We start from the raw sequence: 24116 nt of genomic DNA on the forward strand, positions 1-24116 counted from the left end.
TGAACCAATCTGAACCATCGATATAAGCTTAAGAATCATCTCAGCCGTTAAATTGAAATTTATCTCTGATACATTTTCACACAAATTCAAAAACTCTTCTCCCTTATTATATAGATATATTGGCTTGGCGGCAAACGTTTGTCAAGCAGTAGTATCATCACTGGTAAAGTTGTGAAGGCTAGGAATCGAAGGTTTAGGGTTTTCAACTTGAGAGCACAGACCACATGGAGAAGAAGTCCAATAAGAAAGAGGTGCTTTTGTTCCACTGCGTCGAGTCCCAAGACCTCGCTCTCAAAATCGCCTCTCAATCCGACCTAATTCACCTTCAATCCATCAACTGGAGGTTCTCTCTCTCTCTCTCTCTCTCTCTCTGCCTCTCTAAATATATATATATATATATACTTTCCGATTATTTTGATTATTTGCTTGTGATCCCTGTAGATGTTGTTCTCTGGTGAAATTCGATTTCGTAGTCTGTGTATATGAACCTAATAATATTGCCCAAATTTGTATGTTCTTTGGTAAAGTTTGTAAACCAGAATGCTTGAGTTTTAAGAAATTTATTAGGTAAATGTTTCATTTTCAGATGAAAATGAAGTATGACACTGTTGTTATACCAAAAGGCACAGGAAAGAAGTTACATAGACCTTAGCATTGGATGGTTGGATAATAATTATACTTTTGTGAGGATATTTGGAGAGGAAACTCTTGTACATCTTTTGAAGTGATGTGTAATATGAGATAACTTTTGTACTAAGAAAAATCAACACTTGAAAAGATTACGAGTAATACAATAGGAAATCATAGATAAAGGTATGCATCATATGCTAATAGACATTGAATTTGGCTAGATAGATTTTTTTTCTCTCTTTCTAGGTTCTCTATGCCCAGGGCTTCACATTACATGGCCTTTTGGATTTAGCTGGAGGGTGTCATTTTAAATTCCACATAGCCTAGTCTTTCCCAAACACACATTAATGTGTAATACTTAGGCCTTTATATATATGTGTGTGTGTGTGTGTGTTTGTGTTTGTGGATTATATTTTTTGTATAAAGTAAGTTTTCACCATTGTCATGCTGATAGCAAAAATAGAATCTCAGCCATACTGAGATGCAAGCACACCTACATAGAGAAAAATCAAGATGTGTATTTCAGATTGGCTAGAAAATTTGGTCTAGAGTAGGAATAACAAAGTTTGGGAGATTCCTTCTCCCCAAGGTGTTTACCTTGTAGGCATTGGATTCAGCTTGCTGGGTTTTTGTAAGTTCTGCAAAGCCTAGGCTTTACCGTTTCCATGAAAAGGAATTTTCTCAAAACTTCAATATAATGTCACACTGTTAACCTAGAATGAGGTGAAGACAAACTTGGCAAAGAAACTTGAAAAACTTTTATATAGTGTCACATTTATACAAGAAATGGGTAACAAACAGAATTGAGAGAGAGAAAGAAATCCCATTTACCACAAAAAGTTTAATGCACCTGGGGTGGGGGTGGGGTGTTTGAATATTCTACATTGAGTTAACTCTCAGATGCGATAGAGATAAATTTATGAGGTAAGGTGCATGTGGCTGCCTCCTAGACTTACTTGAAGAATTTACCCTTCTTTCCCTTTCCTCCCCTCGATCTGTTTTTTGATGGAAAATTATACATATGCTCCAAAACTTGATTTTTTTTCTTTTTCTTTTTCTTTTTTCTCATAACATAAAATGTTCTCAGATAGACCCACCACAATGTGCGATCAATATATGATTGATGAAATGAAGACCTAGAATTGTAGTACTAACTAACAACTGTTTGCCACCAGCTGATAAAGCAATTGTTTTCTGTTTCTACAAAAAAATTAATTCCTATATTTCTATCTTTTATCTGGACTCTTTTTTATTTTTACTTCGTTTCAATGGTTATGTTTATGTCATTTTCTCTTTGTGCATATGACAGGAGTTTTGATGATGGATTTCCAAACCTTTTCATAAACAATGCGCAAGACATACGAGGGCAGCATGTTGCCTTTCTAGCTTCTTTCAGCTCCCCAGCAGTCATCTTTGAACAACTTTCTGTCATCTTTGCACTTCCACGGCTGTTTGTTGCTTCTTTCACATTGGTATTACCTTTCTTTCCAACTGGTTCATTTGAACGTATGGAAGAGGAAGGGGATGTGGCAACTGCATTTACCATGGCAAGAATTTTATCAAATATTCCCATTTCAAGGGGCGGTCCAACAAGTCTAGTCATCTATGACATACACGCATTGCAGGTTGGCTTCCATTATGTTGGTGCAATATTGCATTATATGCTTTGATATTTTATTATCGATGTAGAATAGAGATGGCGAAAAAGGGAGAGACACAAGGCCACAACTTTAAACAATCAATCTTATTAATCCAATCTGAATAACATAACTAAGAATATTATACAATATGTTTAAATGTTTGGGATGGGGCCATCTACCCTGGCCCAACTTTTGTATTCTAATGTTTTATGTAACAAAATGTTGGGAAACTAATAAACAACATATCCATATAATGAGTGCGGCCAAGACGAGAATGCTTAGATGCATGTGTGATAAGACTAGGAAAACTAGAATTAGAAATGCATATTTTCGTGAAATGGTATGAGCAGCACTAATTGAAGATAAATTAAAAGAGAATAGACAAAGATGGTATGGTCATGTACAACGCTGTCCTGTAGTAAAAACACATGGGATGTGGTAGTAAAAAAAAAAAAAAAAGAATTTATTTAATTTAACTAAGCATATAACCTTTGATAGAAGGAATGAAGAAAATTAATTTATGTAGCTGAGCCTACTTGAATGGGACACAAAGCTTAGTTTGGTTTGGTTTGTTTTAATGAGTTATTAATATGATTTTAAATCTGATGATATGTTTTTCATTGTGTTTCCTCCCTTGTCTTCTCATTTTAACTTTTTCATATTTATGAAAAAACCAGAACATTTGAAATTGTTTTCTGCCTTTGAGAAGCTATGTTACGTGGACTCGGTATGAGTGTTGGGTGTGAATGCTTATCTAGAGGTTGAAGGATACACAAACTTGGCAAATAAAGATAATATTTTTAAAAATATATATATTTTAATCTATTTTATAGGATATAATTGTATTTAGGTAAAGAAAAGGCAATTTACTTATTTTGTTGCAATTATGCCACATAAAATGACATTGTTAAATACAACTAAATATAAAAAATTGAATTGATGGGTATATTTGATAAGTACATATCTAATGGAAGTGTCAGACACATCTCATACCCTTATCTACGTGTCTAGTGTCTAACATGGATGATTTATTTTAAAGAGTCCATGTAGCATAGTTGAGATGTATGCCCCCCCTGGCTGTAGTATGTGCTAGCTCAAAGCATCTACTAGAAGTTTACATTCTCTCTAATTTTCTGTCTCTTTTTTTGGGGCAACCTAGTCTCTTATCTTTCCTTCTTTTCTTTTTTTTTGGCAGGAAAGATTTTACTTTGGGGACCATGTTTTACCTTGCTTTGAAACCGGCATTCCTCTATTGAAACAACGTCTTCACCAGCTTTCTGATTCTGACAAAGTATGTATGCCTGCATTTGCTCACAATGTTGTTATTTCTTCAAGGGTTGTCAATGATTTATGTTGTGTCCGGGAATAAATTTTCCTGCAAGGATTGTCATTTTTTTTCTTGCAAGTGTTTTTTTTTTTTTTTTAAACTTTCTATCACATCCGTTATCTCAAATCTAATAGATGTTTCCTTTCAGATAGTTGTTGCGTTTCCAGATGATGGAGCTTGGAAGCGATTCCACAAGCAATTGGATCATTTTCCCATGGTGAATATATATATATATATATATTATTGCTCACCACATTGAATGTTTTCTACTATCCTCTTTTATTGTCTTGGGTGATTAGCATCATCTGATGGCAGGTGGTTTGTGCAAAAGTTCGTGAAGGCGATAAACGAATAGTTCGGCTGAAAGAGGGTAGCCCTACTGGTTGTCATGTTGTTATTGTTGACGATTTGGTTCAATCTGGTGGTACCCTAATTGAGTGCCAGGTATTTCATTACAAGATGGAGTTAACACTAAAGTTTATCACGTACTGGTTGTAGAACTTACGATTGCTTCTCTCTCTCTCTCTCTCTCTCTCTCTCTCTTTTTTAAATCTTTCTTTCTTCTTTTGGTTTTTCATTTTCCCCTTTCTTTCACCACATTTTTGGTTCAACCAGAAAGTTTTGGCAGCTCATGGTGCAGCGAAGGTGAGTGCTTATGTAACCCACGGTGTATTTCCTAAGCGTTCATGGGAGCGGTTTGTTCACAAGAATGAAGGTAATTACCTGCATATTTAGATTTCTTTTCTTTTCTTCTTCAATTCTTTGGTTCTAATGAACATTGGTGTTTTATATTCAGCAGATTCGGAAAAAGCCTTTGCCTACTTTTGGATCACAGACTCGTGCCCTCTTACTGTGAAAGCCATTGCAAATAAGGCACCCTTTGAAGTCCTGAGCCTTGCAGGATCCATCGCTGATGCTCTCCAAATCTGAAATATTTTGAATGGGTTTCAGTCCTGTGAAAAATGAATGTGTGCAGCCTTTACTGAGGTCAACATTCCCTTTGCTGCGTTTTTTTAAATCAATTTATCATTCTAATGAAGAACTGGCATATGCACTTGCTATAAAATGTATTGTTGTTTTTGAACTTTTTGGAGTCTCCCTAAAAAGGATGTTTTGATGAGATTCACCCTCTAAGCTTGACTTAATTCTATAAAAGTATCCAAATGACATGACTTGTCACATTTCCTAATATTATGCGTAGACAGGTTCCCCACCCCCCCACACACGCACTACCGAACTTGCTGAGAGATATGTAACCAGGTAGCCAACCCTGAGTTTGGTTTAACTGATGCCTAGCTGCACTCCTCAAGGCTTCCACTCAGGTATTTCCACTATTCTTCGAATAGTATTACAACTAGCAAGATTTCTGGGTATTTGCTAGACCTTTACACCTAGTGATCTTAAAAATATTCGAAAAAGCAACCCAGCAAACAACCTTTGTTTTTAACTGCCAAAAAACGTAGCACCAAATGTGCAGTCTTTTTCTCCCAAGTAGGTAGGGATCGACTCATTTCACTTGGAAGTGAAAATTAGGAGCCCATAGGAGCTTGGGGTCGACTCATTCCTTAACGGAGTACACTTGGAAGTCTTCCAACTTTGAGTTTTCAATCTGTTAAGCATACAAAATCCATCCAATGACAATATCAATAGGTTTTCTTACTCATTGGGGATTTTTTTTGGATCATTTAGTTAGCCCTAGTATATTCACCTCTATCGAACTTGTCTAAATTAAGCTGATATTGCTTGCTGTCTCTCTGGTTTGACACTGTACTCCACCAGACGACTTCGACCTTGTTCAAGCAAATCCCTCACTGCCGATGATCATTCTGATTCCTTGAAAAAGTAACCATTCCCGAAAAAACATAGGACCATTCCTTGGCAATGATATCAATATTCTTGAACTAGCTGATTCACTTATGTCAGTCGTGTTTCCAAGCAGAGCAAGTCATAGCTGCGTGGGCTACATGTCCCGTATGGGTAGAGCCCGTGGATCGATTGAATGCAGAAAACTTTCCACTTGTAGGTGATTGTGTTTTTCCAAATATGGTATAAATTATTTTCTATGGTTGAAATGGTTAATTTGTGGTTTATCAATCAACTTTTGGCAATCCCATATATGATAGAGAAGGATAAATTGATAATTAACATTAAATTTTTTTATCCTAGTACAAAAAAAATTCATTAACGACGTGATGGAACGGTGTTGGTTATTGTTTTGATATTAAAATTTTGAAATTATGAGTAATTTACAAAGTATATATAATGTAATAGAAGTGTCACATTGAACCAAGTTAAAAGGTTATAGGATTTAATTGAAGGAAATTTTAATTTATGGGGACTAGTGGCATAATTTTATACCTATTCATTCCACAAATTTTCAATGGTAGCAAAAGTGGGATCCACACATATTTTATTTATTTTTTCTCTTTTAATTTTTCAATTATAGTGAAAAAATTTAAATGCATAAAATTCAATTACAAATTAGGAGCAAATATCTAATTGTTCAATGAAAACTCTAATGTCTTCTACCAAATTTGAAATCAGTCAGCCTCGATACCACTGTCTTTTGAATCATCCTCTTTGATTTTTAAAATTTATTTTTACAAGGCAAGTCTTTTCCAACTTTTTTGTTTTTCCTTGGGAAAGTGTTAAATAACTACACTTTCAAAATTTGTTGTTTTGAGATTTAATTTAGGGTAAAAGTTTGTTAATGGTTGAAGTATATAAATAAATTGTGGCAGATAAAAATGCATTTTATTAAAATATTTTTGGCAAAACAACAAACAAAACCTCGTTTTTCAAATTAAATTTTAAAACTAATGTGTTGATGGTAACAAACCAAGCATTCATGAAAGAATCGGACCAGTTCAGATGGCCTCTGAAATAAACACAAAAGGATATTTTTGAATTCCAAAAAAATAAAAATAAAAATAAAAATAAATAAAATAAAATAAAATCACTCCAAAAAAGAGAACCATAGAAAAATAATCAGCTTATTTGATTCCAGTTTTTAGAAAACAGTTTTCAGAAATATCCTTTTGAGTTTTATTTCTTTCATTTTTCTCACTGAATTAGTTTTTGATTTTTTTTTAGAAAACAGTCTGAAATATCAGCCCATGGGCCTCGAACCTTTGCACATGGCTGTAATGCAAACAACAAAGCTTGCAGCAACTCCGTGCCTTTACCTCTGGTTGTAGTTCAATAAACTTCAAAACTGTATTTAGAATTTGAATTTGCGAAGAAACTTATCGGAAAAAAATATAATTAATTCTTTGCACGAGCCAAGCCCCATATCTTTCTACTTTCCCACGAAAGGCATTAAAGAAAAGTGTGCTGAACTTTGGGCATTGAATGTTTGCAAAGTAGAGTTTGTTTCGGGTGGTTGAAGATCAATGTCATTTATGATATTGATTGATTATAAATGACTATAAACAAAAAAAGGTGCGTCCAAAATCTCAAATCTCACTTTATTCGGACTCACCTTCTCAGGAAAGTAGAAATGTGTGATCTTAGGTTCCATTTTTGCTGATTTAGCCAACCATAAACCAAACCAAACCAAACAAACCTTTAGCTAGACGCACCTGGGCTCTTGACAAGGCATGTAAGAAAGCCTTATAATACATAAATCAATTAATGGAATGACTGTAGCAAACACTAGTTATCACCTACAAATATCAGCACACACACAAATTAAGAGCAGACTACCAGGCTTAGCAAACATGTTCCATACTGTATTTAGCCGAATGCAAAAACTCAAATTTGAAATCCAAATCATAATTTGAAGGCTCAACAAGAGAGCAAGATGTGTGACTTTGGGGGTGAAGAAATACTTTAAAAGAAAAAAACTGATGAACCTTGAGCTAGTTTCACTAAGATTCAAGTCTACATATCATTGGTCTCAGAAAAGAGAGCCATCATCTTCAAGATTCAGAGAGAGAGAGAGAGAGAGAGAGAGAGAGATAACAAAGGATGGCTACAAGCATCCTATAGTCATAGAAATGCCAGTTGAGCCAGAAGAACATACAGGATGGTCAATACCAGAACCAGAAACCAGTATTAAAATTTTAATCAGAAGATATCTTCTACTCTGATTGGTTTCAATTAGGAAGATCTCAAACCCATGAGATGACCTCAACAATGTAGGAAAGCAAGCAAGACGTAGAGCCCTTACATTAAGAACCTATAAATGAATTTTAGTTCAGTGTGTGATATTTGATCTGAACAGTAGGCCAAAGATCTGTTAGACAAGCTCTACTCACCCAAAAAAAAAAATGTTAGGGCAACAAGTATGACAACAAACCAGGATTCTCTTTACTAATATATTCTAGGATAAATTACAAATATATCCTTTGAGGTTTAATTAAAAGACGAATCATTCCTCTGGTTTTGGAAATTACATTCCACTCCTTTAATTTTCTAATTACATAACAAATTGCCTCTTTTATCAATAAACCATGAAGTCAATTAACAGTTTTTAATGATGTTAAAAATATATTTCAATTAATAATTTAGGTAATTTTATTATTGTATCAAAAAGTGATTATGAATTTTATTTTTTTAAGTTAATTCTGTTAAATAAAAAATTCTAACAATGGAGGTATTTGTAATTTTCGAAGTCACAGGGAGCAATCTATACTTTAAGCAAACGTCAAGGAGTGTATTTGTAATTTACCCCATATTCTAAAATAATTTCCAAGTTGTTTCTGTTTTGTGGGAAATAAATCTTAGATGCACAGTGCTTTCACAAACATGATGCTTTAATTTTCTTCTAAAGAATGCCAACAATCTGTCATCCACATCTGTTTACCAAATTCATAGGCTCAAATGCGTGCAATCATAAGCAACTTCAGGAAAAAGGTAATCACCAAAAACCATTTTCATTTGCCACAACCCCAGATTTTTTTTTTTTTTTTAAAATAATCATTTCCCCCAAGATTCATATATGTGAAAAACATAGGTGCATGATGCAAGTAATTCTTGGACTATGTTGGGAAAGGCCTCAGGCTTCTCTGGCACAAGAAATTGAACAAAGAACAAAACTGTAAAACATAACATAGCCAAAAAAACACCAAAATATTTTCTTTTTAGTGGTTCCCATGCATGATCCGAAAGCTACAATGCATGTGCATTCTATGACATACCATTTTTAAGGATTTATTTACTTTTCAGTTAGCCAAACGACAATGGGACTTTAGCCCTTGAACATCAAGGTTGAGAAAGCAACCGGTAATCACTTGGCTAATGAGGAGGCCAGCCATTGTTCTACAACATTTGGTATCTAAATTCAACCAATCCAAAGGTTACACAAATTCATAAGATAATTTCCACGATTACCATCCTGAACTTGAAAACAACAAAGAGTGGACTTGGTACTTTTTTTTCCCCTCAAAAGTCACCAAGTACCCTTGCAATAGCATGAAAGGGGGAAAAGCCTCACCGTACAGATCAAATGACCTCACAAAACAAGTTCTCATAGAAAATGAAATAATATGCAATGAAGCCACGCAACAACAGCGCACGAACCGAGTGCTTACAGAAGAAACACCGAAGAATTAACAAAGAATCATATATATAAGGTGTCAGCAATTCAAAAAAGAATTGTTGGGCCATAAGCACATATAACTACAGAACATCATATCCATACAACAATCACAAATATATATTCTACCAAGCAACAGTGAGCCGAATCAAAGAACAATTAGATTGCCAGCATAAGGTTCACCTCAATACTACTAGCTAGCCCATTAGCCAACAACACAAAAACTCCCAAATCTTTAGTAATTATCGATTTAAAGGCTTAACAACATAGCCTAGCAAAATTTAAACATAAACATGCTTGGAAAACCAAAACTTTTCTAACCTGTAACTCTCTTCAGGTTCACTGATCACCTTCGCATGGCGCAACGTAGATAGTATATGACTGCTATGGCTGCAATTGTTCCTGTCGACCCTGCAACCACTGGCCAGAGCTGCTTCAAACCATTCGATCCCATCTCATCGTCTCCGATGATTGCCTTGCCATTAAGATCATTGAGAGTCTTCTCTTTCAACCCAATAATCATCTGCTCAGATGCTTCCAATTCCTTGTGAAGTTGAGCCATCTTATTTTCCATCTCCTTACCCTTCCTCTCTGATTTCTTCAGAAGACCTTCCAATTCATTCTTCACAATTTCAATCTCTTCTCTTTCTTTCTTCATCTTTTCCATCTCCAACCCATTCTTCACCACCACAGAATCCAAATCCTCAACCCATTTCTTCAATTGCCTTATTTCTCCTTCCTTCTCATCAATCTTCGCTCTCGCCTCTTGCTCCACTTTAATTCTCTCCCCCTTTTCGCTACTTTCTCTCCCCTCCAACGCCTCGATTTTCTTCTCCAGCTCGCGAACTCTGCTCTCCGTCACCGCCTTCGCTTCCTGCACTCCCTCAGCATCTTTATCCATCTTTTCCAATAGCAAATTCCTCTCTTTCTCAAGCACTTCCACTTTCAAACCCTTCTCAGAAATGCTTCGTTTCAACTCTTCAACCACTCTCTTCAACTCAGATACCTCTTTGTTCGCTTCTTCTCCTTCAGACATCGACGAGATTAGATCGTGTTGCATTCTCGAGACCTCGATTTCGAGTTGGGAAGCCCTAGCAGCGACCGATTCCAAACCCTTATTGTCTGTCTTCAACTCGGCCACAACACCTTCTAACCCTTCGATCTCTTTCTTCAGATTCTTCACCCTCTCTCTCTCCTCTTCGTTCTCTCTCACCAATTTTCGCTTCTCCACTTCGAGTGCTTCGATCCTCTGCATCAAACCCGAAGCTTTAGATTCGCTCTCGTCAAAATCCACGAAATCCTCTTCGCTCCCGACGATCTCCTCCCTCCGATCATCGCCTCCGTTGATCACAATCTCATCGGCCATTGTCAATCCTACAAAAAAACAGAAGAAGAAATTCAGTTCACGTACTGTTTGGTTGCCGAGAAATTGGATCTCAAAAAATTACGAGTTCCAGTTTTCTTCTGGTAGTCACCTTTTTCTCGAGAACCAAACAGGGTTTCGGAAACTAGTGAGTGATTTGATCGTATTGTGGCAGAGAACCGAATGCGATTTTCTTGGAAACGAAGAGGAGACAGTTTCTGGAACAGTAGGGATGAATAAAAACCAATCACAGAGATAGATAAAAGAAGAAACAACCACTTTTTATATGAATGTCCATTAGGGTTAGTTTGGATTGGGTGTGTTTGGAGAGAGGAAAAGGAAAATGTTGGGTGGTTTGGCAAATATTTAGTAAAAGTTTGATTTTATTTCCTAAAATGAAAAAAAAAATTATTCACTCAGTTTGGTTTCTATTTTCAGAATTCATTTTTTAAAAAATTTTAGTCTTAAAATGATTTATTTTTGATAAACAAATTTTGGATAAAATTTTTCAAAATTTTATTTGGTTTAGTGATTTTGAAAAGATATTTTCAAAATCACTTTCTCTTTTCTATGTATTAATTAATTATTTTTTTTCTCTCCTCTCTCTTTCTCAATCACTTTTTCTCTTATACATATCACTTAATTACATCAAATCATCTTAAACTCCCATACTCCAAAACTATTTTTAAAATATGCAATCTAACAAACCAAAAAAAAAATTTAAACTCTCTCCCCAAAATCATTTTTGAAAATTTATCTCTTAAAACCAAACCAAACACACCCTTCATTTTTTCGTTTTTCATTTTTTTTTTGTTTTCACTATTTTTTTAATATTTTAAGTAATTTTTTTAATTTTTAGACACACTTAACATAAATACACTTAAAAAATATAATGGATTTGGTTTGGCTTTGGAAAAAAGATTTTGGAGAAAATTTTGTTTGGTTTGTAATTTTTCTTAAAAAACTTCCAAAATCACTTTTTCTCTTCTACACATTAATCAATCATTTTTTCTCTCTCTCCTCTCCTTTTCAATCACTTTTTCTCTCACATACATCTACTCAATTACAACAAAATATCAAATCATCCTAAACTCTCAAACTCTAAAACTATTTTCAAAATATACAACCAAACAAATTACAAAAATTTTTAAATTCTCTTCCCAAAATATTTTTTGAAAACTTATCTCCCAAAGTCAAACCAAACAAAGCCATAATTTTTGAGAAATTGGTTCAAATTTTTTTGAAAAGTTTTTCAAAATCACTTTTTCTCTCATACATATCAATCAATCACTTTTTTTTCTCTCATCTCTCATTCTCAATTACTTTTTCTCTCACATACATTTACTCAATTATAACAAAATATCAAATCATCTAAACTCCAAAACTATTTTCAAAATATACAACCAAACAAACCAAAAAAATTTCTAAACTCTCTTCCCAATTTTTTTTTTTCAAAATTTATCTCAAAACACAAACTAAACACACTCAATATTTTTAAAAAAATTTTTAAAAAAATTAACTAAATACCAAAAATATTAAAAAAATTATGAAAATTAAATACATTTTTCGTATTCTTGAGTATTTATTAATTTTTCAAAATATTTTACTATTTAGATACATCTAAATAATATGCATCTAAAAAAGTAAAAAAAATGTTTGAAACTTTAAAAATATTCACTAAAAATAAAAATAAAAACATGAAAAATTTAAATTTAAATTTCAAAAAATTAAAACCAAATACACTGATTGATTTTATTGATTGTTTTGTTTTATAATTTTTTTAATGAAATTTGTTCGTTTTAACATTTTTTTTTAAATTTATAAAAAATGCAAAATAACGGGAGAAACAAAAATAATTGCATGGAATATGATTTTTTTAGAAAAAAAAAAAGTTACTAAAACATGGAATCTCTTTTTATGAACAATTTTTTTTAGACCAAAAAGCTCTTTTTTACTTTCCTCGTCCTCTCCCTTTACAACTCCTCCGCCCCACCACCCCAAATCACTTTCCCACTCCATCTTCTTGATTGTCCTCATTACCATTGTCATCACCGTTACTACTCTTATGCATCACCCTATACCCTTTTCCAACCATGACTACTATCACCACCACCCTCCCCAACTACTTTTGTCGCTCTTCAATCTCTTAGCCTCCCCACCCAACAAAAACCCCTTCACCCGAAAACTAGCCACCAAACACCTCTCCAAATTCACCATGTTGCGACCCAAAGCCCTCAATGCTCACTGCTATGAAACACAATTTGGTGCAAGTACAATTTGTAACATATAGGTTGCACTTGTACCCAGTACACATTGCACTTGGATTTATATATTTGCGCCAAACAAAAGTGATATTTGCACCGAATTGGGTGGTTGCTTGGGGATTGCAGCCAAAATGGGATATACATATTCTTTTAATTGATTTTATTCCAACATATATACAACCTTTAAGCAACGCAACCTTGTGGTAAACCATGTGGAACTCATTCCTCTTGCAAGAAAGCTCCGTCCAATCCAATCCAATCCAAGGCAGGCTCATCAATGTAGACCATGGTGGTCGCACATACTTTTAAAACTACCAAGTTTAAAATTATTTAGATTTAAAAAAATACATCTAAAATAACACGACATGAGTTTTATTATTATTATTTATTTAAAAAAAAAAAAAAAAAAAAAAAAACTGATTGTATAGTTTATATATATGACAATATCATTTGCTACAAATCTCCTCTACTGATAGAAACAAGAGGCAGAGAGGAGACAAATTGTCTGAGTTATATTTTGAGATGTCTAGTGTTATTGTTATTGGTGTGGCTTTTCCAATAGGGAATGCTTTGCTGTTGAAGTTGGGGGCCAAAAATGGGAATAAAAGAACGGTCAAATTGCATTGTAGGTCGAGTTTGGCAAATGGGTTGAGATCATCACCGTCATCATCAGCAGTAGCAGCAGCTGCACAAGAGGAAGTCAAGCAAAAAGTGCAGAAGCAAGCAGCTCTGGTGAAACGACGCGTTAGAGAGAGAGGTTATTATAATGGAATGATGATGAGCAGTTGGGATCTAAATGAAGCTTATGATCGCTGTGTTGAGATGGCCACCAAGGACGCTTCTTCTTTTTTACTAACCACCTCCCTGGATTCTCCCTCCACCTCTGCTCTCTCTTTCCTCATTCAAATTGGTAAGCTTAATATCTAAACGCTTCAGATCATCAAAACAGACTCACTCAAGTTTGATAGAAGTAAATCCCTTTTAAAATAAGAACTGTTTCTCTCTCTTTCTCTCATTGCAGTATCATCAATCCTATGGAAACCAGACCGGAATAAAGCTTTTGCGGCATTAGCTGGTACATTTGCTTTTATCTTTATTTGTTTTTTTATTTTTATTAAATATCATTACATGTTCTCAGTTTAAAATCATAACCATGATAATAATGCAATACATTTGTTGATTTGTGGATGAGTACTATTGAATTACATGAACAATAAATCTAGCACAGTGTGGTGTAGAAGGACAGACGAGCTTGTTGACGGAATTAATGGTTGGAGCACCACACCGGAGGTTCTTGACAAATGGGAGCAAAGGTTATTTGATCTTTTCCATGGTCGCCCTTCTGATCTCTATGATGCTGCTCTTTTTCACACCATCACTAATTACCCTATTGACATTCAGGTACACCAATTAATAGATGAATTGGGAGGAGAAATGGTAAATGAATTATTTTTCACTTAATTTCTAAATCAGTTCTTCATGACTATTATGAATTGGATCAAATTGTACCTCATGTGAAAAATTGAAGTACTGGAATGAACTAGATACAATGAGCAGCTAAAAGGGTCTAGTGTAACTTTGCCTAAATTTTCTATCTCGAGGTGTGAGAATTTTGAAACTTAATTTAATGACTAAATGTTTTTGGAAATAAAAAAAAATTGGAAACAGAGAATCCTTGACCTTCTATGTATATTTTTGTGATTGAATTATATGGTTTTGAAATAAATTATTGTGTTTTGGGGGCAGCTATTCAAGGACTTCATAGAAGGAATGAGGATGGACTTGAAGAAATCAAGATATGAGAACTTTGATGAACTATATCTCTACTCCTATCATGTTGCTGGTACTGTGGCACTAATGGGTGTTCAACTCATGGGAACTTCACCAGATTCGAAGGCCTCACCTGAGAGTGTTTATCATTCTGCTTTATCCTTTGCCATTGCTACCCAACTCACTGACATACTCCGAGACATTGGAGAAGAGTAAGTTTCTTTCATATGTTTGAACAGTTCTTTCTCACGTGTACAGAATCCGATCACAGAATCAGACACGCTTCCCTCACATAAAATGAGATTCACTTTATACGAGAATATATAATATTTTTTAAAGAGTTATAATATTTTTTAAAAATTGGTCAAATATGTTGGGATCTGGGATCCCGCCCAAGACCTTATAGAAATCATTGCAAGCAGAAAAACACACCCACACACAAGGAGACACAATATTTTACGTGGTTCGGCCCAATGCCTACGTCCACGGGAGAGTAACCGGTTATCACTATACCAATGAGGAGATTACAGAAAGATTACAATAGAGGAGGAGCTCACACTCTCCTCACTCAGCCACTCACCCGTCTCCCTCGCTCACACTCAGGGAGACGGTCTCTCCACCTCACATCTCTCGCACTCTTTGGTTCACGGTTTTCTTCCTCTCTTACTCCACATTTTGCTCTCTCCTCTCAACCTCCATTTATAGGTGAGGGAGTAGGTGGGAGAGCCTTTGGGCAGCCTCCATCCTTGACTCTTCAAGATGGTTGGTGGCCTTCCATTGTTGACCAACCAAGGTGTGTTCACAAGACAATTTCCCCTTCACATGGGGTGAATTCAACAAATCACCCCCTCAACCCATGTGACGTGATCCACTGCACACACTGCTGCTAATCTTGTCACGCCCAAATTCAACATAGTCTGCATCTCTTCACTGAGACACTGCATCCCCTGAAGCTAGAGATAAAACACCAGAGATACAAGAGGAGGAGGGAATCCGACATCCTCAACTCAACTCACACCACTCTCTGATTTGGAGAGAGCCACTGCTCCTATCTCCCACAGATCTCTTCCATGCATCCTGTCTCGGATGTCTATACCTGCTATGCTTGAACTTGCGCAACCAAGATATCCGACACCCCCTGATTGGATGTCCTGCACCCCCTGCTGGGATGCCCTTGACTATCATGCATTACCTCGCAGGACCAGTCATTGGAGCAATAGAAAACTCGTTGTTTATCTCATCAACGTCCTCTGTCTTCTTTGCTCGGAGCTTTTCCTCTGAACTCTCAGCCTTTGCCCTCTGCACTTCTGAACAACCTCCTGGCGTTTCCACATACGCTTGTTGTCTGTGCCTTTGCAATCCCTGATTTGCTGTCCAGTAGATTGATGGTTGACAGTAGCTCCATCTGTCAAAGCATCGTCAGCTATGCAATTCCTTGCATAGTGCCCGTACCCATGGCTTCTGGTCTCCTTGCGTCGAGCTCGCCTGAGAGATCCGCATCAACTCTATCCTCCGCTGCCATGGAACTAAAGAAACCACCATAGAGAAATAAGACTTGCCACTCCTTGGCACGCACTCTTGCGTTTTACCTGTCTCAATTTCTCTGTCTGGAAATTCCTGTGAACTGTCAACAACCCGCTGCTGCACACTCTTCTCGCGCCTCTGTACGACACTCTAGCGTACCCTTGCACTGTTGCACGTCTGCAATTGTACTTCTGCGCTTAGTATGCTCCTCTGCAACTATTGTTCTACATGTCCACATACCATTAGTACCTTCTCGTATACAGTAGCTCCAACAGCCACAGTATTTCCCTGAGCCTGTACTGGTTGCCAAATCATCTATCCGTCGATGAATGGTCTTCTCTTTTGATTGAACCAGATCCTCCGAATACCTCAACAACCAAGAAAGTTCCCAGGAAAGACTGGTGGGGTCACAATCGGTCCCACTTAAGAACCAGTCTCCTTAGACAGTGTCTTTTTGACAGAACTTTCCTAGACCTTTGAGATAATCATGTCTGCAATCCTCTGATCGCCCCTGACCAATCCTGATCTCCCTCGATCTGCCATTTGATCAAGCCTGATCTCCTCTGGTCTTCAATGATCTATCTCAATCTGTATCTGGTTGTCCAATCGGGTCAGAATCTGCCCATTCTAACCTCTTCAGTGAATCCGCAGCGTTCCACAATATCCGGCAACCTTCCTTCGAGTATTGAAGATGGCAAACACCCATGTTTTGACAATCTTTCCAAACCGTTCAGAATTTCACTATTCTGACCTCGCGGTTGCGTCCGGAGCGGTCCGTTTAGCTAGGACCAACCTTCGCTGCATTTCCGGGGACCTCACTGAAAAACTATCCCCGAAAACTGGGCCACACCACAATTTTCTGAAACTTCTGGGCCAAATTGCAATTTTCAGAAGTTCAGGGAATATTCCGTGTACCAACGAAATATTCTGTCCACTGTCCCTAACGCCGTCTGCCACTCTAATCTGCCTTCTTTTTACAGAAACTCCATCTCCAAAATCTGACCGTACGGATGTGTCCGGAATACTCCAAATAGTCGGAAACCACTATTGGATCACCAAAAACGGACTCCAAATGGCTTCGATCTAGCCAAAACATTTTGTACGCCTCAGATCTGCGGCTGTACCTTCGCCGCGAAACACAGGATTCTTCCTCCTGCGGATGACGTGGCAGCTGACGTGGCTGCTGACGTGGCACGCGCGTGCCACACACGCGCCTCCCCCACTCGTCTTCTTCCTTCTTCCGCGCGTGGGGCGCGTGCCTGCGACTGGGCCGACGCGCCGGCTTCCTTCACGGCGCGTGGAGGCGCGTGCCGCGACTGGTTCTCACGCGCCTTCTTCAGGCGGCGCGTGGGGGCGCGTGCCAACTCCTCTGGGTGTCTGCTTTATATGGTTGGACTCCTCTTTTCGAGTCCTTGCTCCTGGTATGCTCAAAACCTGATTTCGAGCAACTTGATTTCTGGGCAGTTTCGGACAACACGCTGTTTTTGTTCCGAAACGCCACCGACGAGGCTCTGATACCACTTGTTGGGATCTGGGATCCCGCCCAAGACCTTATAGAAATCATTGCAAGCAGAAAAACACACCCACACACAAGGAGACACAATATTTTACGTGGTTCGGCCCAATGCCTACGTCCACGGGAGAGTAACCGGTTATCACTATACCAATGAGGAGATTACAGAAAGATTACAATAGAGGAGGAGCTCACACTCTCCTCACTCAGCCACTCACCCGTCTCCCTCGCTCACACTCAGGGAGACGGTCTCTCCACCTCACATCTCTCGCACTCTTTGGTTCACGGTTTTCTTCCTCTCTTACTCCACATTTTGCTCTCTCCTCTCAACCTCCATTTATAGGTGAGGGAGTAGGTGGGAGAGCCTTTGGGCAGCCTCCATCCTTGACTCTTCAAGATGGTTGGTGGCCTTCCATTGTTGACCAACCAAGGTGTGTTCACAATAATGAATAAGAATAGTCAATTTTTGAAGAGCCAATTCATTTCTTCGAAAGGCAGTCAAAACCCATTCATTGTTTTTGAAAGGTCAATTGTAAATAATCAAAATCTATTCATTTGCTTGAAAAGCCAATTGTAAATAGTCAAAACTCATTCATTGTTTTTGAAAAGTCAATTGTGAATAGTCAAAACCCATTCATTTGTTTGAAAAACCAATTGTGAATAGTCAAAACTCATATAATATTTTTTAAAGCTACTAACAAATTCTGTAAAATCTTATTCATTCATGTTTATTATGTATTTGATTATATGTTCGATTGCTTTGAACAAGTGCAAGGATGGGAAGAATATATCTACCACAAGATGAGCTGGCACATGCCGGCCTATCAGACGACAACATATACAGGGGAGAAGTGACCGACCAGTGGCGGAATTTCATGAGGGGACAAATAAAGAGAGCAAGGATGTACTCAGATGAGGGTGAGAAACTCATTGCTGAGTTGAACTCAGATGATAGGTGGTTAATTTGGTTAGTCACATTACTAAATAGGCAAATCTTAGACAACATTGAAGCTGATGATTTTAGCTTCACAAAGAAAGCATCTGTGGGGATTGCAAAGCAACTTGTAACTGTTGTTGCAGCTCATGGGATTTCACTTGGTGGTGGTGGTTCCTCTAATTTTGTTGAGTTGGTTAAACTACTTTGTATTCTTTTTCCCTTTTAATTAATTAATGACTTGTCATTACAAAAACTCTAAAATTTGTAGAAGAAAAAAGAGAAGTATCACTCAATATTATTAAAAAATGTCAATTTTTTTCACTTTGAATTGAACTATCAATTTGTATCAATATAAAATTTTCATTATGTAAATGGATGAAAATTTGTTATATGACCTCGACATATATTGTAGAATACTTAAAATGATTGTGTTTTTTTTAATAAATTGTTTAATTTTTAGGACCATCTAGTTTGCACAAACTTAAAAGGCCAAAAAAAAAAATTTTAATAATATTTTTTAAAAAGTTGACTAAAAAAAAATAAAATGCTTGTACTAGTCTTGGGAGGAACAGGGAAGAAGATTCAAAGGCCAAGCCAAAGTACACTTTTCCAATTCTTCCACTATTCCTTGTTTGAGTCATCTCATTTTCTCATCTTTCTTGTAGTTGGAGAAAAGAAGACTTTGGGTTCTCAAAAATATATGCTTTACTTCATTTTGAGATCATCATCAACCTCTCTATTAAAACCTAGCTAACATTTCTCATACAATTCCCCATCATCATCTCACAATAATTTCTATTCATTTATCCACCAGAGAGGGAAAAAAAGGTAGACATGGGTGTCATTGGAGCAATTGCAAGGCATTTGGATGCAATCATCGGGTACCATTTAATTTTCATAAAAAAATGTATATCTATTTGCATCGATGCAATTCTTATACTTGCACATAAATTGATCAAGGAATTGAACATAACCTTGTTACATTGGTGTCGGATTCATAAAAGAGTGAGATACATTTCATGTGAAAAGATTGTGTTTAGCTCTGTGATCGGTTTTGTATTCCAAAACATTTTTGCATTCAAGCTCATGAGTTTCATATTTGACATACTTTTGGTTATAGCTCATATTTGTTGCCTCAACGTTTCAGTTCCAGAACTTTTCACATCTTGAAGCCATTTTACTAAGGTTTAATTACAATTATTTGTCCTTAAATTATCTATTTTGTATTGTTTTGGTTCTCAATATTATTTTAATTATATTAATTTCATTTTTGAAGTATTAAATCAGTCCCCATAATTGATGGCGTCAATATTTATAGAAAGCATGAAGGGTAGTTTTGAAAGAAATTTATTACACCCTAACAAAAAAATTATTAATAATTATAATTTTGATCTTTAAAATACGCAATTCATGTTATTTTGACCTAAAATTTTCAATTTTGTAACTAGTCCTTTCTTTAATCATGTAACATGTTGTAAACATTTCAATTCTAACTGCTATGATTTTTGGTTGTAAGCCAGGCCAGGAGTGATGCTTCTTTTTCCCTTGTAAGTCGAAAATCTTCCATTATTTTTACTATGAAGAAAAAGGATTATTAGGGAAAAAAGAAAATGAAAAAAAAAAAAAATTATTAAGTAAATTAATTATGGTTATATATCTAAATGAATGAATATCTAACAGATATGCATCAATGCGAGCCATAGAGAGCCCATCAACCCTAGATGATCAACAATGGCTGACCTATTGGGTCTTGTATTCCCTCATCACTCTCTTCGAGCTCTCTTTTGGGAAAGTCCTCCAATGGTAATATTTCTCTCTTCTTTTTCTTTTTGTAATCATTTTTTGAAAATAAAACAATGAAAAACTTGAAACACTATCGATTTCAAGTCATTTTATTTTTGTGTAAAATTAATGATTCAAATTGTTCATTTATTTGATCTTTTGAGTTGATCAATTGTACACACAAAAAAACAAATGTCATATTAATAGCACAATTAAATTCATAAGATCGGATCAAATTTCTCTTAAAAAATGAATAGCAAATATAATTTTGAGATTAAACTATTCATTTTTTTAAGACAATCTGATTTTTTGTATGAACGATCCACTCTAAATACTCTATAAGTGCACCTCCACCCGATACTTCAAATATGATGTGGCGCTCCAACCGCCATATTTTGGTATCAATTATCGACTCTACCCGGTGTGTCAAAAGCTGATATGGTATTTGACGTCACCCCTTCATGCCAATTTTGACATGTTCCTACTTCATATCCTTTTTTGAAATAAAAGAGATTCCATGTGAAATAAAAGAGTTCAAATTTAAAAAATAATTGAATGATAAATTTGACATATCGAGTGGATAACTTCCATATCAAATTTACATATGCTAATTTGCCACCTTAAGCCTTCAAAAAAAATTACCATATAAATTTTTGAAAGTCTAGGTGGAGATGCTCTAAGATGAATAGTTTAGATTATCAAAATGAGTCTTATGGTAGGCCCAACATCACTCTTCTATTGGAAAACTCAATTGAAGAGAAGCTCAATCCTTCTTAAAAAGTGTTAGTTATTTTGGAAAGGTTTTCCAAAAATAAAAACAAAAAAGGAAAACACCACCAAACAGTCATGAATTTCTCCATATTGTAGGTTTCCATTTTGGCCATACATGAAGCTGGTGTTCTGCATGTGGTTGGTACTTCCAATCTTCAATGGGGCAGCTTACATCTATGCCAACTTTGTGAGAAAGTACATAAAAGTTGGAGACCATGTGAGCTCTTCTATTCCAGAAGGTCAAAGGAAGGCTCTTCAGATGCTCAGCCTTGATGCTAGGAAACCTGTTGAGAGATTCATTGAAAATTATGGACCTGATGCTTTTGATCGAGTCATCAAAGCTGTAAGTATTAGTACTACTAAAATTCATTAAATAATATCTCAATTTAAGAATGCATAAATCAATTACGGAACTGGGCTTCCAATATATATAAATAGGCAATTTTTTTTTTCAGAAGTAGATTCTATCAACAAATTTTATAAAATATTGTTCGTGCAAGTGTATTTTTATGTTTCTTTTTGTATTTGATTTGTTTGCTCGTGGTAAAACTGATACGTGTGTAAACATAATGATTATCATTTGATCTGAAGACCCTTGGTCCAACCTAGACCTGCCCTCTAGGCTTTTACTTGGCCCAAGCACATACCCTTACAGGCTTGGCCTGGCCTAAATGAAGGCACGCCTTGGGACTATGGTTTGAATTCGGCTCATGAAAGGCAGCTCATCTTGCAAGCTTTACGTAAAATATGAAAAAATAAATAAAAATTGAAAGAAAAAAAATCCAAAAATTATAGGCCTAAATTTTGAACGATTGGGCTCGGCTCTCGAGTTAGCCCGTGAGAAGAGGTCTGTCGATCTAGTTTACGAGGCATCTAGGCCAAGTCTGTTGGATAAGGCTTGGGCCTGAGAGTTTGATCAACAACCAAACCTAAGCCATCAAAAAGGAGAAGCCCTCTTCATTTAAAAAGCCATGTCGAGTTCATAAAAAAAAATAATAATTAATAAAAATAATGTTACTATGGTACGCCTTTATAGTATACGTTAAGAAATTTAAAAATGTTATACACTCGACATGAAAATGTGTACAATAAATGATGTATAATTTTCTTATGATTTCGTTTTTGTTGTTGTTTGCAGGCAGAAAAGGAAGCAAAGAAAAGTAAGGAGATTAAGTAATATGTCCTCTAGACTACTTCATGTTTTTTCACTTTAACTAATTTGTATGGGCTTATATTTATACCCAAATTTAAAAATGATGTGGAGGGATTTGACACCAAATGTGTTTTCATTGTGCATAGTTTGTGCTATTGTGATGATGTAAATAAAATTAACTTTGATTTGTGAAACTGATTTATGTAAACATTTGGGACACAAGACATTTTATTTTATCTTTATTTTTTAAAATTTTCTTTTGACATCTATGCAGCTCTGTCTTACACTATGAGTTCCAAATGGTGGTATTGTGTCATATTGGTCGCATTTATGGGGTATCATTTTGGATTTGTGCATGAATCAATCTAATTTATTTGTTCATATTATTTATGATTTGTGTTTGGTTTGTATTGTATTAATGTGTATTGTCAATTATTTTTTCCTTCGCTTAAAAATGCCAAACGTATGATAATATTAAAATTTTCCTTCACAAGTTAAATTTTATAAAACTAACCTATCTCTATCTCTATCTCTATCTCTATCTCTATTATAGATGAATTCATTTATAAAAAAAATGTTTGATTTCAATTCATTTTTCCAATTTAAAATTTTACATAATGTATCAGTATATATTTTTTTATTAGATTGATTTCAAAATAGGTTACAATTTTTATAGAATAAAAAACAAAACAATAAAATTAGCCTTAAAATTATTTTTTACATATATATATATATATATATATCAACAATGATTTAGACCACTAAAAAATACATCACTAATAGCACTAATGCATTGGGAATGACAAAAAAAAAAAACAGGGCATAGAAAGTAGGCGGGGTCCACTACCACATCATTAGTGCTCCTCCTAGTATTCCAAAGCATTTTTCTATATATATATATTAAATATCAACGTAGAGTTATATACAAAAATAAAAGAAAATCCTTAATGAAAATAACATTATAATTTACATCCAAGTTTTATGTGAATGAGTTTGTAGAAGAAAAAAAAAAGGTTAATTGGTGAAAAATCTAAATTTATAGTCATATATTATTTGGTCTAATGTTTAATATTTTTTAAGTAATAAAGACACATGTTGAAAGTCGTTGGAAAAAAGTTTTAGTACTAGAAAAGTTATTGGGCGGACAAATAAGTGATATTAAACAAATAGGTGAATAAAAATATGACATGTATACAAATAAGTAACTTTGGACAAATAGCTGATATTTTGACAAATATAATATATTTGAACAAATAGACAAATAGATATACTTTCAACAAAAAAAGATTTAATCTTAGGCCTATTAGTCCAAAAAAAAAAACAAAAAAACAAAACGCATACACGTTCACTTAAAAATTAGGAAAATATTCAAATAAGTTAGAGAGTAAAAGGTGTAAGTCATATAATGTCTAGGAGTTTTTTTATAAAAAAAAATTTATTTATAATGTAACATGTTATTTCTCTATTCACCCAAAAAACATGTTATTTTCTTCTAAAATTGTATTTGGTTAGAAGATTTGAAAATAGATTTAGAAAAAAAAAATGTGTAAAACTAGGTAAAATATACATATACTTTATTCACATTTTATTATCTATCTTTTTTCTTTCTCTTTTTAAATTTCTTTCTAAATTTTCTAATCAAACACGATATAAAATTATCAATAAAGTCAAAAATATTTTGTGTCTTCCATTTTTCATAAAAAAATATAAAAAAAACCAAAAAAAATAAAAATCACATATTTATTTCATTTATAATGTAACATGTTATTTCCCTATTCACCCAAAAAAACATGTTATTTTCTTCTAACGCGGTATTTAGTTAGAAGATTTAAAAAGAAATTTAGAAAAAAAAGAAGATAAAATATGTGTAAAATTAAGTAAAATATAGATATATTTTATTAAC

The 24116-nt window shown here is 35.1% G+C and overlaps 4 protein-coding genes and 1 pseudogene across 6 annotated transcripts; 4 read left to right on the top strand and 1 right to left on the bottom strand.

Moving 5' to 3' along the window:
• The first annotated feature begins 19 nt into the window (after positions 1 to 19).
• LOC114309584 (Phosphoribosyltransferase family protein) lies at positions 20 to 4752 on the top strand. 2 transcript variants are annotated; one of them, XM_082881726.1, is made up of 7 exons: positions 20 to 343; positions 1940 to 2255; positions 3466 to 3561; positions 3746 to 3814; positions 3913 to 4041; positions 4213 to 4312; positions 4397 to 4752. In XM_082881726.1, the coding sequence occupies exons 1-7, from the start codon at positions 225 to 227 to the stop codon at positions 4525 to 4527; spliced, it is 960 nt and encodes a 319-aa protein (XP_082737852.1). In that variant the 5' UTR covers positions 20 to 224; the 3' UTR covers positions 4528 to 4752. The 2 variants fall into 2 exon arrangements, with proteins under 2 accessions (XP_082737852.1, XP_082737851.1); XM_082881725.1 differs by having other exon boundaries at positions 79 to 343; positions 4394 to 4752.
• A 4397-nt stretch (positions 4753 to 9149) lies between these two features.
• LOC114309582 (peroxisomal and mitochondrial division factor 2) lies at positions 9150 to 10861 on the bottom strand. The gene is made up of 2 exons (XM_028255353.2): positions 10612 to 10861; positions 9150 to 10510 (listed from the first exon to the last, which is right to left on the bottom strand). The coding sequence occupies exon 2, from the start codon at positions 10500 to 10502 to the stop codon at positions 9483 to 9485; it is 1020 nt and encodes a 339-aa protein (XP_028111154.1). The 5' UTR covers positions 10503 to 10510; positions 10612 to 10861; the 3' UTR covers positions 9150 to 9482.
• Positions 10862 to 13285: 2424 nt separating this feature from the next.
• Positions 13286 to 14749, top strand: LOC114309580 (phytoene synthase, chloroplastic). The gene is made up of 4 exons (XM_082881549.1): positions 13286 to 13673; positions 13785 to 13838; positions 13992 to 14200; positions 14510 to 14749. The coding sequence occupies exons 1-4, from the start codon at positions 13286 to 13288 to the stop codon at positions 14747 to 14749; spliced, it is 891 nt and encodes a 296-aa protein (XP_082737675.1).
• Positions 14750 to 18346: 3597 nt separating this feature from the next.
• On the top strand, positions 18347 to 18733 carry LOC145796438 (phytoene synthase, chloroplastic pseudogene; annotated as a pseudogene).
• Positions 18734 to 19238: 505 nt separating this feature from the next.
• HVA22F (HVA22-like protein F) lies at positions 19239 to 22464 on the top strand. 2 transcript variants are annotated; one of them, XM_028255355.2, is made up of 5 exons: positions 19239 to 19388; positions 20028 to 20054; positions 20188 to 20310; positions 21157 to 21403; positions 22199 to 22464. In XM_028255355.2, exons 1-5 carry the CDS (start codon positions 19342 to 19344, stop codon positions 22235 to 22237), a joined length of 483 nt encoding a protein of 160 aa, XP_028111156.1. In that variant the 5' UTR covers positions 19239 to 19341; the 3' UTR covers positions 22238 to 22464. The 2 variants fall into 2 exon arrangements, with proteins under 2 accessions (XP_028111156.1, XP_028111157.1); XM_028255356.2 differs by lacking the exon at positions 20028 to 20054 and having other exon boundaries at positions 19252 to 19388.
• Positions 22465 to 24116: the final 1652 nt, after the last annotated feature.

Source organism: Camellia sinensis, chromosome 7 (genome assembly GCF_055761805.1).
Source record: "Camellia sinensis isolate YWXY chromosome 7, ASM5576180v1, whole genome shotgun sequence".
In the NCBI taxonomy this organism is placed as follows: Eukaryota; Viridiplantae; Streptophyta; class Magnoliopsida; order Ericales; family Theaceae; genus Camellia; species Camellia sinensis.

Coding starts and splice junctions, on each gene's coding strand:
- LOC114309580 (XM_082881549.1), top strand. CDS start 13,286: ATGTCTAGTGTTATTGTTATTGGTGTGGCTTTTCCAATAGGGAATGCT. Junction 13,674..13,784: donor CTCTTTCCTCATTCAAATTG/GTAAGCTTAATA, acceptor CTCTCATTGCAG/TATCATCAATCCTATGGAAA. Junction 13,839..13,991: donor AGCTTTTGCGGCATTAGCTG/GTACATTTGCTT, acceptor AATCTAGCACAG/TGTGGTGTAGAAGGACAGAC.
- LOC114309584 (XM_082881725.1), top strand. CDS start 225: ATGGAGAAGAAGTCCAATAAGAAAGAGGTGCTTTTGTTCCACTGCGTC. Junction 3,815..3,912: donor AATTGGATCATTTTCCCATG/GTGAATATATAT, acceptor ATCTGATGGCAG/GTGGTTTGTGCAAAAGTTCG. Junction 4,313..4,393: donor GTTTGTTCACAAGAATGAAG/GTAATTACCTGC, acceptor TTTTATATTCAG/CAGATTCGGAAAAAGCCTTT.
- LOC114309582 (XM_028255353.2), bottom strand. CDS start 10,502: ATGGCCGATGAGATTGTGATCAACGGAGGCGATGATCGGAGGGAGGAG.
- HVA22F (XM_028255355.2), top strand. CDS start 19,342: ATGGGTGTCATTGGAGCAATTGCAAGGCATTTGGATGCAATCATCGG. Junction 20,055..20,187: donor GTGATGCTTCTTTTTCCCTT/GTAAGTCGAAAA, acceptor AATATCTAACAG/ATATGCATCAATGCGAGCCA. Junction 20,311..21,156: donor TTTGGGAAAGTCCTCCAATG/GTAATATTTCTC, acceptor TCCATATTGTAG/GTTTCCATTTTGGCCATACA.